This window comes from Lathamus discolor, chromosome Z (assembly GCF_037157495.1).
Source record: "Lathamus discolor isolate bLatDis1 chromosome Z, bLatDis1.hap1, whole genome shotgun sequence".
NCBI classification, from domain to species: domain Eukaryota; kingdom Metazoa; phylum Chordata; class Aves; order Psittaciformes; family Psittacidae; genus Lathamus; species Lathamus discolor.
In genome coordinates, this window is record NC_088909.1 from 30376940 (window position 1) to 30395948 (window position 19009).

Here is a 19009-nt window from a genome sequence, read left to right on the forward strand (position 1 = left end):
CCCCCAAGGCTCACCTCTCATAATAAAAAATATCAGTCTTAGGGTTGTATAATTTTAAATCTCTGTGGTTTGTTCATTTTTCTGTTTTGTTTTTGTTTGGTTTTTTATTAGAGTTAACAAATACAGAAAATTGAAATACCCAATGTTTTTGCAAAGGCTGCAGTTTACTCAGTAACACATTACATTCAGAAGCAAGCAATTTTCTTTCCCAGTGTATTAGCTATGAAATTAAATCTATGCAATTATACTGCTATTGTTTCAAAACAATGCATCCCTTGCCTTAATATGCATTCTATGCTCATTTGAGAAATAAACAGCCGACTTAAGTTAACATTTCCACTGTGTCACAGTGCAATTCTGGATGCTGCTCAGCTGGTGAAGCTAAAATCTCTAGTGTTTTGTGAGCAGTGGAGACAAAGCCCAGCTCTGCAAGAGGACCGAAGGGGAAGTCGCCAGCTCTTACCTGCAGGCTGTTGAAGATGATGAAGAAGACTAACATCCAGAGATGCCTGTAAGCCATGTGCAGCCCTCCCCACAGCCAAGTGACGGAAATCAGGGCAAAGAGGTACAGAACCAAGGGGATCTCTGAAAAACACAAACAAAGCATTTCACCCTGGGAAAAACACTTTTTGAAGCATTACTGACACAGGACCTGGTTTCGCCATCTCTGTCCAACCTTGGAGTTTGCTCTCCAGCTATCAGCCCTTCTGCCCCAGATTCTTCAATACGAGGGAAGACTATGAGGCTGCCCAGGGAAGCTGTGGCTTCACCATCCCTGGCAGTGCTCAAGGCCAGGTTGGATGGGGCTCGGAGCAACCTGGTCTAGTGGAAAGTGTCCCTGCCTGTGGCAGGGGGTTGGAACTGGATGAGCTTTAAGGTCCCTTCCAACCTAAACCAGACTGTGATTATGTGATATAAATCCATTCCAGTTTGGCCATTCGTAAATAGCACTGTTTCTGTGCATGCAGAATTGCTAGCTTTCTCTCAGTGGATGGGAGTTCTGGGCACCTGGGGAACTCTAGCACGACTTGAGGTATGAAGACTTGAGGTACCCATTGTGTGGGTACTGGTGCCTTAGCACAGCATCAGACCTAAAGGAGATCAAAAGGATCTGTACATGATCAGTACATACAAAACAGACCCTTTGGAAGACTGGTTCCTTATGAAGAGAAAGCTGGAAGCCAGACTGGATAACTTTAGTTGACAATCAGTGTCTATTAAGCACCTGAATCACTTCTCCCATGGCAAAGAGAGGTATGGCCAAAATTTACTGCTGGCCTGAGACTTCCTGTCTTCTCAGGGATCCCTGATCCCAAACATTATTTTTAATAATATATGTGCATTTTCAGAGCAGCATGAGAGGAAGAAGATTAAGATTACGTATTTCTGTTATTTATCTGGGATGGACTTGATTTTGTTAGATGAACAGAACAGAAATGCAATTTATTTGTCATATCACACTCCAGAGCTGCTAGTATCCCTTGCACACAAGGCACCTGTCTCAAAATGCCGTGTGCGAAATGGAAAAATTCCTTGCGGCACCAGTGGATGTTGAAACAACTTTTATTTTAACAGCTACTAATATACATGAGCAACATCACAATGCTTTTACAATAATTGAAAATGCAAAGCCCACTAAAATACCAGGTAGCACAATAAGAAGTAAAGCATAAAGTATTTCTCTTTATCCTACATCCCATGCATTAATGAATGCTTATTAGATGTGTACTTACAATGTTCACAAAAAAAGAAAAAAACAGCAAAGAACTGGCAACCTCAAAGTTTCTAAGGTTGTAATAATGGAATGAATAAAAATTAAAAAATACCCCAACCCATACATCAAAAAATGCTGCTTTTTGTAAACGTAATTCTAAAGGTAAATTTAGTAATTATCTGTAGAGCAACTCATTATCTGTGCACAGATATTAACGGAATGGTATCAGCTTTTCTTTAAATCTCAAAATCATGCAAAAATATTTATCTGTCTATGAAATTCAGCTGATATAATGGAGTAGCAACTAATGATCACCTATTAAATTCTAAATGCTGTACACAGACCAAAGCAAACAATGAAGCATTGTCTCCTGTAGTTCAAATAATGATCTGGCTTTGTATTACTTTGCAATTTAGTTCAACTCAGGTGGGGGCAGGTGAAAGAAGAAAGCAAATTGTGGGAGGACAAACTGCAGGCAGCAGAACCTCCCAGAAGCTAACACACCAGGATTTCTGCTTTTAGTGCATAAACATTACCTGAGAAAAAATACCATGATATAAATCATAACCTAGCACCTCAAGAATGTTGCAGCCATATATCGTTGTTTACATGAAGCTGAAGGAAATGGACCAACATGGTATACCGATCATATACTTTCGATGTACAATGATCTGACTTCATTATTTTCAAGTGTGTGTGAGAGGGAAATTTGATAAATTCAGTGCCATCTCCCCAGAATAAAACTACCACAGGTAAAACCAGAACCAAACTTACTCAATCTAACAAGACCTCTGTGGTGTGTATCTCAGGTAATGCTCATAAACTTACGTAATGAATGTCACTTGTACAAACATGTCTGATTATAGATGCGTGCTACCAAGAAAAAGTCTGAAGTACCTGCTTTTTGCTGTATGCTGAACACTGGTACAGTTTACAATTCTGCTTTTACGTTTCTCAGTAACAATTGCTCTATTGTCAGTATGTAAAGGGTTAATGCAGGATTGAAACTTTGGCAGTTTTTAAAGTCTCAGCTGTTTGAATTCTCTTCATCTATTTTGTTTAAACAGGTTGTTGTATTTTGATCAAACAAAAGCTCAATGACTAGAACAAACATATCAGAATATCAGCAACAATTTCTTTTAAGTTTGTAAAAACAACACTGCATAAAGGAAAAGGGTGCCAATAAATAGCCTTGTAATAAACCAGAATAGACAGTCTACTTATCTGTGGTTTCCTTCATATGGAAAGAAAACCAACAACCCCCTCCCAAACTCCAACTCCAAAAAATTTTTTTCTGCGCAGATGAACCTTTACTGACATGACTTTTAGTCTAAATCCAGTGCAAACCACTGCCTTTAGACTACTTGAGTAAACCTTAGCAAATCAGACTGCCATGGAATAGTCCACTTAGTATCAGTGTGATGTACTCGAGACATAGTCAAGCAGCTCTGTTGGGTATTATATATTCAAACCATGCCAGTCCACATTTTTTTACACCATTACCACACCTTTTTTAGCACTAGGAATGATGAAAGATTTTATTTAAGCAACAATCAGTCCACTCACTGCGTAAATATATATGTGTATGTATGCATCCATGTATTGCCATCCTGACTCTTTATGTTCTCTCCCTGAAATATCTTCCCTTTTCCCCAAATACAAGCTTAAGAAACACTGGCAGAGTTTATAACTCAGTAGAGATAAATGCAGCTTATGCAATTCTAGTTACAGTTTTTAGGTTTGAAAACCCACCATAGTCAAGCTTGGCATTTGACTAGGCGAAATTACATGCATTCAACTTACCAAACAACTATGTGTCCACTGCTTCTCATTTCCCCTCCACTGCTGAGAAAACATTAGTTTCCTTACTAATTCAGCTATAAAATTTATTTTTATGCAATGGTTACTGTTCCGAGGGCTGCAGTACATTGCAATTACTTTTTATGGGTGGCAAACCTATAGTTTTACTACAGTAGGGGAGTTCTTAGAGTAAACACAAGTTTTTTTCCAGTGATTTACATAGAAAAAAATGCTGGTGAGAACTTGAAAAAGAGACTGCAATATTTTTGTTTGGATTAGATTACAAAATTAATGTAATGAAAAAGTATTAAAATGATAGAAAAATTCAATTACCTCAGTGGAAACTTAAAAGGAGCTGTAAGGGGCATGAAACAATATCTATCTGGCCTTGCCACCACCAAGGGCCAGAAAAGCTGGCCAGATGTGGTACTTCTCCCAACAAATCTTCCATTTACAGCTCAGGAGTATCCTGAACCAGTTTCTTTCTCTTTAGCAATCTCCAGAGGACTTCTCTTTCATGAAATCATGTTGAACCAATTTTGGTGAACTACGATAATTCAGAGTATCCAGTGGCAAGGAACTCCACAGGAACAGCTGAAGATTCAGGTAATAAAATGCCAGATTGCTCAACTGAAACAGCTGTCAGCCTCATGTTTGTTATCTGGTTTCCTTATAACAGAAGCAAGAAGAAGAAATAAAAGCAAACAAAATCCCCAGAACATTGCAAAACAGCTATGCTTTCATCTACAGCAGTTTTAAATCTGTAACAAAATAAATCCACATGATTTTACATTTCTGCAATAAACCTCATGAAGAAAACAAAGGGTATAAGTGACAGTTTTATCTGCTGCACTGTAAGACATCTGTCCTGACCTACGCAGCAAAATGATCTGATGATGAGGCTTACGTGTCTATACCTACTGCAACTTAAGCAGGTTGCAGTAGCTTACTGAGATCCACAAAGAAGTTCACCACCATAAGTCTGTGGTTCAGACACCCTCTGCATGACTTCAGAAATGAAGTCACATCTAAGAGAGTTGAGGAGCTGTTGGAGTGAGTCCAGAGATGCTGCAAGGGCTGCAGCAGCTGTGCTCTGGAGACAGGCTGAGAGAGCTGGGCTGGTTCAGCCTGGAGAAGGCTCAGGGAGATCTTAGAACAGCTGCCAGTGCCTAAAGGGAGAAACCTGGAGAGGGGCTTTGGACAAGCGCCTGCAGGGACAGGACAAGGGGAATGGCTTTAACCTGACAGAGGGGAGACTGAGATGAGCTCTCAGGCAGAAGCTCTTCCCTGGGGGGGTGGTGAGGCCCTGGCACAGGTTGCCCAGAGAAGCTGTGGCTGCCCCATCCCTGGCAGTGTTCAAGGCCAGGTTGGCTGGGGCTCGGAGCAACCTGGTCTAGTGGAAGGTGTCCCTGCCTGTGGCAGGGGGTTGGAACTGAATGACATTTCAGGTTCCTTTCAGTGCAAATTTGTGTTTTCAGCACAAACTTTCTGATTGTACAATACCAGGATTAGTCCCTTCAGAACACCATGTCCAGTCAAGCAGATAGGTTTGGTGATTGCTACCAAGTCATACCCAGAAAAAAAAGCAATTTTTCTTCCAGTTTGAATCAGATTATATAGCTTAGAAGATAATGCATTTTCTTCTACCTAGAACAGACATATAATTCAAAAGAAATTAAACTTCATATTCTGGAATTGCCATTTTTCTGTTTCTTCTGTCTGTAGAGTTACACCTACTCCTCAACTTTATGTACTAAGTTTGTCTTGTTACAAAACTGTCAGGTAGACTAGCTGAAGGCTTTCTTCCTTTCTTCCGTGCCTGATATTACAGATAAAATTTTCCAGCACACTGAATCTGTGCAGTAAACAATGTAAATCAAATAGAAACTAATAAAACAGTAAATTAGTAAATAATACTAAGACTCTGAAAAGCAATGCTGAGTGTATCTTTGCAGCAAACATCTAGATGATTTAACTATGGAAAATAAAGAATCCAAATGTTTGTATTCTCACGACTGTCTAGGCCCATATTACACCTTTTAGTACTACCTAGTGTTTAATTTTTGTACTAGTGTTTTATTTTTTTTCTAAAAATAGCAATGTCAATAAAAGAAGCAATTAAATAATACAGCTTTAATGATCTTTGGAGTTTAAATATTTATTACGTGTCTTCCCCTTAGGTTGTTAAACTGATAATGCAACTTTAATTGTTTTTAATTATTCTTGCCTAGGCATAAAGACCTACTGCAAAAACTAAAAGATCTCTACAAACATTTTTCCTAAGTGATTGGGAAGAAGGTATTGCTTTACAGAATTTCACAGATTTGTGGGACACCTAAATTAGCAAAACATTTACAGACTATTGCTTCAGAACTCATGGCTTTAACCTTAGCAACAGAATTACAAAAATGCAAAAAAAAAAAAAAAATTGTTTTAATAAGCTTGAAAAACAGTGCTCCGAATCCTGATGGCTATGTATTTGGTCACTTTTCACAACTGTTGTAGAAAAAGAGTTTGATAACAGGATTTTGTGGCCAAAAGAAAAAGGCTAACAGATTTCCCCATAGAGTTCAAAGAAGAAAATATCACCACCACCACCACCACTGACATGCAATCAATTTGTGACTCAAGACAAAACTTCTGATTCCAGACTGGAATGTTAAGGACGTGCACAATTTAACAGTAGGTGATACTGAAGGAGGTCAGACAGCATGTCCATGAAAGCAGGTGCACGTCCATGAAATCCAGTTGGACAAAATTGTTCCTTGATAATTTATAAAAACAGCAAGCAACAAACCTGTTAAAATATTATTTCTGATTCATGTAGAATTTTTTTATTTGCTGCTCCTTGTGGAGCTTGAAATTAAAAAAAAACCCTCCTAAATGAGAAGCATACCTCCCAATCAGCATAAATACTACACAACAACTACAAAATTTTTTTTTTTTTTTTTTTGGCAAACTTTCTCATACAATTTTATGGTATAATCAAATGAAAGACCAGGCGTCTTATTATAGCTTATGCTATTATGGTTATTCGCAGAACATGGCAAATCCCAAAACAGTAAAACAAAAAATGTAGAAAAAATTGAACCTACTTATTCCATATAATAAAATTATTTAGAAGTATTACGCAAAATATTAAATGAGTGCTAACTTCACAACTGTACAGGCATAACTCATGTAAATCAACTTGCATCTGCAGATTTCTTTAACGGAAGAAAGCTAATTGTTGCATGTGAAGTGAAGGGCAAACAATCTGAACTACACGAGGGAGACAATGCACTTAAGTTACTATGTTATTCAGAGCTTTCTTCTTTATTTCTGCTTGTAATTATATTTTTGCAATCTTTCTTACCTGAATTTGTAAAAAACCTAGGAGGCAAATATTTGATTTTCTCCTAATTGCAAAAAAGAAAAGCCCCTGGAGCACTATCAGACTAAATTATTGTATCCAGTGTGACTGTGATGAATACTGTGAATACTGTACATAACTTTCAGAGGTAGCCAACATCTGGTTCTTGAGTTCTAGAGGCATGTTGTCATCTCAAGATGAAAGCACTCCTGCAATTTACTGCTCCTTCGATTCTCTTAGATACACGATATGTATCTTATAATTTGCGATACAGATTTTAACATATAGCTCACAGGATAAGGAAGACAAGTAACCACAGGTTTAGATATACATTCTCACTTAGAATCAAAAGCCCTGTCCTCAGCATTGTTTCCTGAGCACAGAAGCATGGTTGGAATGTCTTGTATTTTGTAAGGCTTATTTATTTCTTGAGAAGATCAGATGGTGGTAGGTATAGGTGGACCATCCAACATGTTGTGTCATGATCAGGAATTGCATACTGCTAAGACAATAAATATATTAAAGAAATTTATATGAAGGAACACGCAAGAAGGTAGTTAAAATTTTACAGCTAAATATCTAAGGCATTCTTCATGAAGTTCTATTTTGGCAACATAAGGTTTGAAACTTTAAGTTAATTCTGGCACATATACAATGATGAGATTGGAATCAGGTAAATTCTACTGCATATTTAAGTACAGAGCACAAAACTTATGTTTATGTTTAAAACTTACGTTTATGCTGAAGAACTTACATGTTTTTCAACAAATGGAAGTCATCTATTCACAAAGGTATTATCAGAAAAAATGCAGGTGATTTTTCAATCAAAAATTTTTCATTATATTTTCAAACTTTTGTAAAATTATGAAAGATTAAGCAAACAGTTGGAAAATAATGTATGTTGGATTGCTGTCTCCAATTGCTATATTTGCATATTAGGACTCTCAAGAAAGAACAATCATTTCTTGTTATTTCAGCCAAACACAACCATCCTGCTTTACACCATCTGATTTCTTTCAAAAGCAGTTTTTCTTGTTGCAGACTTAAATATTAGTTCACCCAGAGGCTGTTTAGCAGCTTGGCCCCTTTCAAGGCTATCTTTTGAGAAGAGAGTTTGTATAAATAGCAGAAGAATCAGTCAACTAAACATATTTGAGGAAAGGTTGGCAAACTGAATCAGTTCATCAGTTCAAATTGAAGTCTCTTTTCTATCAAACTGTGAAAATATTTGAAAGAGTTTACAAGGGGTAGAGCTGACAGTCTTTGTAAATCAACTTTCACACTATTTTCCAACAGTCACTTTTGAGGAGGAAATGCTGCCTGCTCTAAGAGATAACTGATTCTTGCCTCTCCCATTGCACTTTCTTCTAGCCTTATACTATCGAAGGAAATTCTCTTAACTCAGCAAGCTGTATCAATCACAACCATGTAAAAAAACCACAACTAGTATAACAGCAATTCTGGAGCAGTTAAAAAGACTGCGAGAGTGCAATCTCACATATTTGGTGTTCCAGACAGGGCAATGAGAAGTGTATGTGCTGCCCAAATTAGGATTTGGAAATTCTATTTATTTGTGTTTATTCTCCACTACAACCTTATTTTAATCATATTCTTTTAAAGGATATCTCAAACATAAGAAAAGGTATGTAGCAAACAAAAAACGGACTAGGAACAACATAGCCCCCTGAGGAAGCTTTCGGGAGAACTGGCTACACAGGATTTGGAGAAGGCTGAGGTTCTCAATGACTTCTTTGCCTCGGTCTTCACTGGCAAAGGCTCTGACTGCACCACCCAGGTCTTAGAAGGCAGACGCAGGGACTGCAAAAACAACGACCTTGGGCCCAGTGTAGGAGAGGATCTGGTTCGAGACCATCTTAAAAATCTGAACACACACAAGTCCATGGGACCTGATGAAATCCATCCGCGGGTCCTGAAGGAGCTGGCGAATGAAGTTGCTAAGCCACTGTCCATCATATTTGAAAAATCATGGCAGTCAGGTGAAGTTCCCGATGACTGGAAAAAGGGAAATATAACCCCCATTTTCAAGAAGGGAAAAATGGATGACCCACGGAATTACAGACCAGTCAGTCTCACCTCTGTGCCTGGCAAAATCTTGGAGCACATTCTCCTGGGAAGGCATGCTAAGGCACATGAGAAACAACAAGGTGCTTGGTGACAGCCAGCATGGCTTCACTAAACGGGAAAACCTGCCTGACCAATTTGGTAGCCTTCTATGATGGGGCTACAGAACTGATGGACAAGGGTAAAGCAGTTGATGTCATCTACCTGGACTTGTGCAAAGCGTTTGACACTGTCCCACACGACATCCTTCTCTCTAAATTGGAGAGATATCAATTTGATGGATGGACCACTTGGTGGATAAAGAACTGGCTGGATGGCCGCACACAAACGGTTATGGTCAATGGCTCAATGTCCGGCTGGAGACCAGTAACGAGTGGTGTCCCTCAGGGATCGATGTTGGGACCGGTCTTGTGTAACATCTTCATCGCTGACATGGACAGTGGGATTGAGTGCGCCCTCAGCAAGTTTGCCGATGACACCAAGCTGTGTGGTCCGGTTGATACGCTGGAGGGAAGGGATGCCATCCAGAGGGACCTCGACATGCTTGTGAGATGGACTGATGCCAACGTTATGAAGTTCAACCACGACAAGTGCAAGGTCCTACACCTGGGTCAGAGCAATCCCAGGCACAGCTACAGACTGGGCAAAGAAGAGATTCAGAGCGGCCCTGCGGAGAAAGACTTGGCGGTGTTGGTCGATGAGAAAATGAACATGAGCCGGCAGTGTGCTCTCGCAGCCCAGAAAGCCAAACGTATCCTGGGCTGCATCAAAAGGAGCGTGACCAGCAGGTCGAAGTAGGTGATCCTGCCCCTCTACTCTGCTCTTGTGAGACCTCACCTGGAGTATTGTGTGCAGTTCTGGTGTCCTCAACATAAAAAGGACATGGAACTGTTGGAACAAGTCCAGAGGAGGGCCACGAGGATGATCAGGGGACTGGAGCACCTCCCGTATGAAGACAGGCTGAGGAAGTTGTGGCTGTTCAGCCTGGAGAAGAGAAGGCTGCGTGGAGACCTCATAGCAGCCTTCCAGTACCTGAAGGGGGCCTATAGGGATGCTGGGGAGGGACTCTTCATTAGGGACTATAGTGACAGGACAAGGGGCAACAGGTTAAAACTTAAACAGGGGAAGTTTAAATTGGATATAAGGAAGAAATTCTTTCCTGTTAGGGTGGTGAGGCACTGGAATGGGTTGCCCAGGGATGTTGTGAGTGCTCCATCCCTGGCAGTGTTCAAGGCCAGGTTGGATGAAGCCTTGGGCGGGATGGTTTAGTGTGAGGTGTCCCTGCCTATAGCAGGGAAGTTGGAACTAGATGATCTTGAGGTCCTTTCCAACCCTAACTATTCTATGATTCTATGATAAAAGAGTATGATAAGCTCTCTGGTAAGACTACAGCCCACAGCCAAATGAATTAACTATTAATATGAGGAAAAAATTGCAAAAAGGCTAGCTGTCTGTTTTTATAAGCCTGGAAACAGGACAGCACAGGGAGATGTGACTCGGTCAGGAGTACCTAGGGTAAATGTAGAGAACTAGGAAGAATACATGCATGCCAGAAAAAGAGACAGAACTAACAAATTAGTACCTGTGTATAAATATATGCAAAAAAAAACCCCAATTGTATCCTACAGTTTTCTGAGAAACTATTTAACTATGTATACAAAGATCCTTTTTGCAGTTACCAAGGGGCAAATTTTTTCTTTTAGATATGTATGGTGAAAACTAGCATTATTACTGTACTTTTAATAACTAAAATACTTTGGAGACCACTTTAGTTTGGTTAATAAAAAACTCACTGCTTCTACAGTCAAAACAAAATAGTAAAACACTGTAGTGCTACCTATCTTCAGGAAGATGCTTTACCACAGGAGACAGAATTTGTTCTCACATCTGTAGAAGACTAATCTGGTGGCCCTCTGTGATGGAGTGACTGTGTTAGTAGATAAGGGAAAGCACCTGATGTTATCTATCTTGACTTCTCTAAGGCCTTTAATTTAGGCCCATGCAGCATCCTTGTCTCTAAACTGGAGAGATGTGGGATTGATAAACGAACTACTTAATGGATTAGGAATTGTAGTCAGGAACTCAATATCCAAATGCAGATCAGTAACAAGTGATGCCCTTCAGGGGTCCATACTGTGACAAGTACTGTTCAACATATTTATTAATGACATAGTAGGATTTAGTGTGCCCTCAGAAAGTTTGTGGATGGTAGCAAGCTGAGTGGTGTAGTTAATATGCTTGAGGAAAGGAATGCCATTCAGTCCCTGACTGCCTGAAGAAGTGGGCTGATGTGAACTTCATGAAGTCCAACAAGGCCAAGCATAAGGTCCTGCCCCGGGTCAGGGCAGTCACCAGTATTGGTACAGAGCAGGCAATGAAGAACTGAGGCTGCCCTGCAGAGAAGGACAGCACGATACAAGCAGATTAAAAACTGCACATGGGCCAGCAGCTTATGCCTGCAGCTCAGAAATCCAACTGGATCCTGGGCTTCATCACAGGAATCATGACCTGGACTACCGAGTCCAGGGCTGGGTCCCCCAGGACAAGAAAAACATGGACCTGCTAGAGAAAGTAGGGAGGAGACCACAAAAATGATCAGAGGGCTGGAGCATTTGTCCAATGGGGAAAGTCTGAGAGAGTTGAGGTTGTTCAGCCTGGAAAAGAGAAGGCTCCGGGTACACTTTACAGTAGCCTTTCAATATTTAAAGAGGTCCTATAAAAAGATGGAGAAAGGTTTTTGGCAAGTGCTTGTAGTGACAGGTCAAGAGGAAATGGTTTTAAACTGAAAAAAAAAAAAAAAAGAAGATAGATTTATAATGTATAAACAGAAGATTGTTTTTTTACAGTAAGGTTGCCCAGCGAAGCTGTGGCTGCCCCATCCCTGACAGTGTTCAAGGCCAGGTTGGATGCGGTTTGGAGCAACCTGTTCTATGTGGTCTAGTGGAAGGTGTCCCTGCCCATAGCAGGCGGGTTGGAACTGGATGAGCTCTTCAACGTTCTTTCCAACCCAAACCATTCTGTAATTCCATTATATGAGGTCAGCAAGAAGGTGAGCAGGTTGAACATTTAACTGTTTGTCCAAATCATCACTGGCAGTGCACTGCACTATTCAAAGCACTGCATCGTGGGAGGAGGAGAGAAAATGGTATTAAGTTGAAATAAACTTCAAACCTAGGTACCTTTGAGCTGGGTCAAGGAGGTAGAAAGACTGTTTCTGTGCTTTGAGCAACCTGGTGTAGTGGAAGGTGCCCCTGTCCTTGGCAGCAGGGTTGGAACTGGATGTGCTTTAAAGGGCTCTTTCAACCCCAACCATTCTATGATTCTGTGACTCTGGATAGTTCAAGACGAACCTTCTTTGCAAGGTAAGTTTCAGAGTCAACAATAGCAGACAAAGAGGGTAAGAAAAAATTTTACCTGATTTTTAATTTAGCCACTTACATATTTGATTTATTAAAAAAAAAACCACCAACAAACAAACCAACAAAACAACTGTATACTCTACAAATGAGCATAAACTTTACTGTTTCTACTTCTAGTAAATTTCTATTAATGCTAGTAATAGCCTTCCTCAAGTAGAGATCACAAATCAGCATTACCAGTTATAGTTTAAGAGGCTTTTCCTACAACCTATGAAATGACCAAAAGAATGCATACTCAGAAGCCAGATACCAATTCTTTTTCCTTTCAGATCTGCATATCCAACCCCTTTTTCTGTTTTATGGTAATATGCAAGCCAATGACCTTGCTGTTTTATTTTTATTGGCAGCTTTCAGTAATGTTTTTCATGAATTACTGAAGAATCCACATGAGGTCATCTGAATCACACTGCAATTTTAGTTATCTTTTTACTGGAACTTGCCCCTGTTCCAGTGCAATCTGGATCAGTCCATGGCAGACAGTAGGGCTGTGTTACTTGTGCTGCTGCTTTGGCCATTCTGGCCTCCAGCATTATGCTTCCCTGCATCGCTACCAGTGCCAGACGCAGTCGCAGCCTTCTGGACCGCATGTGCAAATGTGTATCCCAATGTCTGGAAGTACCACCACCCATTGCTCTCAGTGTAGTTTTTAACAGCCCATTGTACTGTTCAGTTTTCCCAGAGGCTGGTGCATGGTAGGGATGTGATATCAGTGAGAACCTGGGATGGGCCAGTAAAAAGATAGCTTTCCCAGAAAGGGAGTAAGTAGTACTAGTTTAAATATTCACATGCAAATAGGTGTTTGTATGAACATCTATGTATAAATAATAATTAATGTCTATAAAAGCCACATTTTCTTTCCTGCAATACTCTCTGCACCCTGGAATTTAATTAAACAGGTATCCACAGCAACTAGCAAAAGGTTATTTAAAAATATTTTTGTCTATGTTTCACCTCTCTACACTTGATACACCAGAATTGTTTACAGTGTTATTCAGCTGGAATTCTATTCTCGTTCAGGAAAGGGTAACTAAAGGAGAGTAGACAGCTTTCTGAAGCAATGATTTGGGGTTTTTCTTCATTACATACTGTGCTGATCAAAGTGGTGAAGGTTTGGGCACTGAACCTCAGGCTGAAGGCTGGGAAAGGTTTTTCTTGCTGTAGGAACTCATTGTTGTGAGTGACTGAACAGGAAATAAATCAATATGCAGATGACAGCCAGAGAAATAAGCCACAGAACATAGATAACTGTTGCTTGGTAGCTCCATCTTTCTTCTAGTTTTGGACGAAACAGAGAAACCCTGGCATATTCACTACCATAACAAAACAGCAAAATAATGGGTGCCTGTGCAAGTTCTGGAGGCAACGCTGCCAAAAGACTTCCCTACCACATAGGATCTTGTAAGTGGCACTGAAGCCAGAACTCACTGGGGGTGTGATCCTCTCTGTTGCAGAAGCAAGATATCATCATGCCATGACTGCAGGCAACTTTGCCGTTACGAAAGATGTTGTTTCCCACAGCATTCTCTGAGGCTGTTGCAATAACACTACCAAAGCAAAAGCAGGTCCCACTGAGCTTGTAAGAACATGGAGTCAGTGGAGTGAACTTCTCCAAAAAGTGGGTCATATGGTAGCATTCAAACTTTCCAAGTAGTACAGATTCAAAATTTAAAAGTGGTAATAGGTTTTACCACTGCAAACTCCTTTGAATACGTCTTTAAAAGCACAATGTATCAATAAAATATTTAAAATAATGTAAATGTACTACCATCTTCTCAAATTTCAGGAGGGAAATATTCAGTCAGAATGTCAAAGGCCTGTAGTTAGCAGCTAGTACCATGCTGTGTAATTAGAGACAACATTAAAAACTACATAAATCACCAGCTCTTTTTCCAGAAGCTTACACTATAAACAGAGCTATACAGAGAGTCCTCATATAACCCCAGGCACCATAAACCTCAGCACACAGCTCTTCTTCATCTCTAAACCAGCCTCTCTCCAACTTGCTCTCACCCACACGGCATGATTTACTTGCATTTTTGCTTGCAAAAGCCTCCTCCTAGCAAAACTCCAGTTTGCCATGCAGGTGGGTGAGTAGTAAAAGTTAAAACTTGCTTCTTAAAAAAAAAAAAAAAACAAAAACACAAAACTATTGCTGACATTTTACAGAACCCTGATTTTTTTATTTTTCCTTCTGCATTCCCTATACCATGACTGCACTCGACCAAAGAAAACACTCCAAATCCTATGTTAAATCAAAGTTTTGCTTCAACCCTATTATTTCATATCTTTATGTCATGTAGTCAGAACTCATGTTAGTACTTTCTGCGATTTTGCATGCTGATTTTATTATTGTTTCAACATTCAGTATTTTTCTTTCATTGGTTTAACTGATCTGAGACTAAACTTAACCTTTAACATATGAATATGGAATCCTAATCCTTAAAGAGACTAAACCAAAATGTTACTTATAAATAAATAAACTGTATTATCAAGACTGAATAAAGAGCTACCTTTGCAATTGCTCCAGGCAGTCCCTTTTACGTCAGAGAGATATGAAAGAGTAAAGTGCAATTAAGGTCTTGAGTATCAAAAGCTGTGTTTATCAGACCTTATCCAAATTCATACAGCTCTTAGTCAAGATGACATATTGTCACTAATATAGAAATTAATACTTTTAAGAACTATCCAGATGATAAATATTTACTTTCATTTTCTCATAAAGGAATATATTTCTCATAAATATGTTTTCATAATATATTCTCATATATTATTATATTTTCACATACAGAAATAAGACTTTATAACCCAAACATTATATACTTGCACTTGTTTATAAAACTCAGATTTTTTCCCAGAACACCAAAAACAAAAGAAATATTCTGTGCTTCCCGCAGAGTCCTATTATTATGCTATTGGTCTAAACTGCTGCAACTTTATTTTGGGGACATTATTGTACTTGAAATTGTTCTGACAGAGGAGACTGACCAATATTTCCTGTTTTGCACAAGGCAGATCTCTTTTCTCAAGCACGTTTCAGTTGTGTGTGGTGCTGCAACATTTCAAAACAGAGCCATTAACTCCAAATACTCCAACACGCAGCCTGCGCATTAGTGTGCAGCCACCAAGTGTGCTACAAAACACCAGCACCAGGAGCAGTGCCGATCCCCTGAGGACAAGCAGAGGAGCAGAGCGTGTGTTCACATTGCTGCCACGTACGCAAGCAATCGCTGCTCCTGACCCTCCAGACCCCCCACCGTGGGACAGGGTTGTCTGGTACCCCCACCAAATCCAGGACACAATGCTTCAAGCAAGGCGGTGCTGTGTGGTATCACTCTTCTCTTTACTAGACTAGACATAACCAGTGATAATGACTTCTTGGTTTAGGTTTAACACATTTTCATCCTCCTAAAACAGTTAAGAATCTGCATAACTTTCATCATTAAAGTACTTTCACAGACTTCAAAGGTGATGCCTAATATTAAACAAGTGTGTAGGCTCCTATTGAACTGGGGTTTCTAGTGGTGTTTTCTGAACTGGTGAGAACAGTCAGTACAGTCCTGAAAGTCTAACTTGTCTGCGTAAAGGTAGCCAACCAATCATACCTGCAGCATTTGTTCTTCCTCTGAAAATATCATCGTATGCTTTCCATTGTGGGGTCACCTGGTAGGCGTGGATGAACACCACAAAAACCACTACCAAGCACATTAATGGCACCAGAGCAGCAGTGAAGAGCGCAGCGTAGGCATTTGGAATGAAGCACCTGATGGAAAAATAAATGAAAAAAATTGCTATTGATAAACATAACAGACACCTTGCATATCCATGAGTGAAATTTCAAAAAAAAAAAAAAATTTTTTGAAGAAGGATATGCTCTCCAAACCACAAATTCTTTAATTCTGTTATCAGAGTAACCTTGATAGGATGCACCAGGTTCTGTTGGTTCTTATCTCTTCATCATATCTTAAGGTATATAATATTTGCACCTTAAAAGTATGCATGTTATAGTTTAGACTAATCATTCTTGGAGAGATTTAAACTGTTGCAATGGAACAGATTATATTTTAACAAACTCCATGCATGTTATGTTCATTTAATGTGATCAACTTTTAACTCACCAAAGTCTAAAACGGCATTATGCAACTTTCTATACTTAGCTCATGAAACCACAAAATAGCATTTCAGAAATACATTTTAAAAATAAATTAACAAGTCTTAAAGGCAAGATAACTATTACTCCTCAAGTTGTCAGAAATTATGTCACTCGCACACTGAACCCAGATGCTTCCTTCCTCTCTTTTCAATTGTCTTGTCTCTGCTTATCCTTTCCATTTATTAGAATTATTTATAAGAGTTATTCCTGAAAAAGAGTCAAATTACGCATATAAGATGATGACTTGAAGGATATGGAGAAGATAGTTAAAAAGAGCTGTTGACAGCATGCAAGATCAGGGTTTTCTGTGAACTCCCTGGAGATCAGTATGTGCTTTACAGCCACTGACCTACTCTAGAGATGACGCACAACAGAGCAGCCCAAGGGACAGCTTGGGAGTCAGTATGTCTAGAGAGTATGTGATCACTGCTTTCCCTATTAAGAGAGCGTAACTTACCCAGCCCTTCTGTTTGTCAGGTCAGCTCTGCTAAATAAGCTTAGAGTCAGTGCTGGGAAGTGCTCAAGGCCACGGTGGATGGGGCTTGGAGCAACCTGCTCAAGTCTAGTGGAAGGCATCCCTGCCCATGGCAGGTATGTTGCAACTAGATAGTCTTTAAGGTCCCTTCCAACACACACCATTCCATGATTCTATGATTGTATGACAACGTACATCTGAGAAGAGCCTGGGTTCATGTTTCACTGATACACCTGGTATACCTTCAGGGTTTGCTTAGGTGGACAAGTGTACTAAATCCAGAAAGTCAAGATTACATTCTCTGTCAGCTCTTCCAGAGCATCAGTTGGGCATAATCAGTGAATCCCAAACTAATTTCCAGAAGACTCTAGATAATTTATGCAACTCCCTTCAGGAGCTACAGGCTCTGACAGACACCAAGTTGAGGTACCACCAGATAACATCACTGCACAAGTAAGCAAGAAACGGGGAAGGCCAAGTTGGACAGAGCTTGGAGCAACCTGGTCTAGTGGAAGGTGCCCCTGCCTATGGCAGGGGGGTGGAACTAAATGAGCTTTAAGGTCCCTTCCAATGCAAACCAGTCTACGATTCTATGATTCTCTACTGCATAACTGGTGCTCTTTTCGCAGAATCACAAAATTGATGAGATAGGAAGAGGCTGCTGGAGATCATTTTGTCTGAACCTCCTTCTCAAACACAAACCTAGTGGTCCAGGACTGGGTCTAGATGGTTTTTTTAGTCTTCAAGGATGGAGACTTCATGACCTTTCTGGGCAAACTGTGCAAGTGCTCAGTCACCTTCACAGTGAAACCACCATCTGGGTCGGTCCTCTCTGCACCCTCCCTTCAGGTGTTTATACTCATTAATAAGACCCTCTGGCACCTTCTCCAGGTTGAACAGTCCCATCTCTCTCAGCCTCTCCTTGTATATTGATGCTCCAGCCCTAACTCATCTTCTTAGCCCTTTGTTGAACTCTGTCCAGTCTGTCAATGTCTGTCCTGTACTGGGGAGCCCTAAACTGGCCACAGGACTCCAGCTATGGCTTTACCAGTGCTGAGCAGAGGGTAAGGATCACCTCCGCTGACCTGCTGGCAACACGTTTGCTTCCTGAACACAACATCTGATTCATTTCACCCTTTTAATTTTTAATATTTCTTAGTTATGAAAGTTATTTTTCTTCCTGAGTGGGTCCAACCAGCATTAAGACATGAAGGCACATTACCATAACATATCTGCTTTTAATGATCAAAATGAAACCAAGAATCTTAGGACAAGTATAGTCTCCTACGAAATCACATTTATGTTCTAAATTCTGTAATTTTATTTTTCAATTTGATACATTTTTGTATTTCAGAGATCACGTATCTTCAAAAACATCTGAACACCTCAGAAGTTTTCTGTGAACACTATATTGTTAACAAAAGCTGCATAAAAATGAAACCCCACAAAGATGGATCAATTTACTAATACCCCTAAGTACTCGCTATCAAAAAGGCACTGAAAAGTTTTGTATAAATGAAGTACACAAAGACATATTAACAATTTTTTTTCTTGAAAGCAATGATGAGCAATTCAATGATGACCACTGCCTCCTGTAAGTTTTATTCACATATAGTAGTGTGATAACACATGTTGAAAGATATCTTTTATGCTGGAAATCATATGGGACATCATTATAGGGACCAACTGAAAATACTTATACTTGACACTAGCGGCACACATGTATTGTTCTGTTACCATTACACATTTGTCACATGGAATTACTGTGTGTTTCATGTTCCTAGCATTGGATAGGAATAAAATAAAAGTGTCACAAAACATCAGCTAAGTTGGTGTTCCAGAATACAACCACTCTACAGAAAAACGCGTAGAAAGACTGATGTGGAAACTGGAATGATCCACGTAACTACAAACTTTACTTGTTTAAAGAAGAGCATTATCTCCTGCAGGATAGCCTTCAAGCAAGTTCTTTTTTTCTCTTTTTAAACAGGTACCCTTTGTAAAGCAAGTCTTTAAT

At 39.8% G+C, this 19009-nt stretch overlaps 1 protein-coding gene across 1 annotated transcript in view; it reads right to left on the reverse strand.

Moving 5' to 3' along the window:
- The window catches only part of ADGRV1 (adhesion G protein-coupled receptor V1), a 273612-nt gene that overhangs the window by 40115 nt on the left and 214488 nt on the right, over positions 1 to 19009 (reverse strand). The window contains exons 85-86 of the mRNA XM_065661610.1: positions 15970 to 16127; positions 464 to 585 (exon numbers count right to left, since the gene is read on the reverse strand). Coding sequence (XP_065517682.1) covers positions 464 to 585; positions 15970 to 16127 — 280 coding nt within the window. The remainder of the gene's footprint in view (positions 1 to 463; positions 586 to 15969; positions 16128 to 19009) is intronic.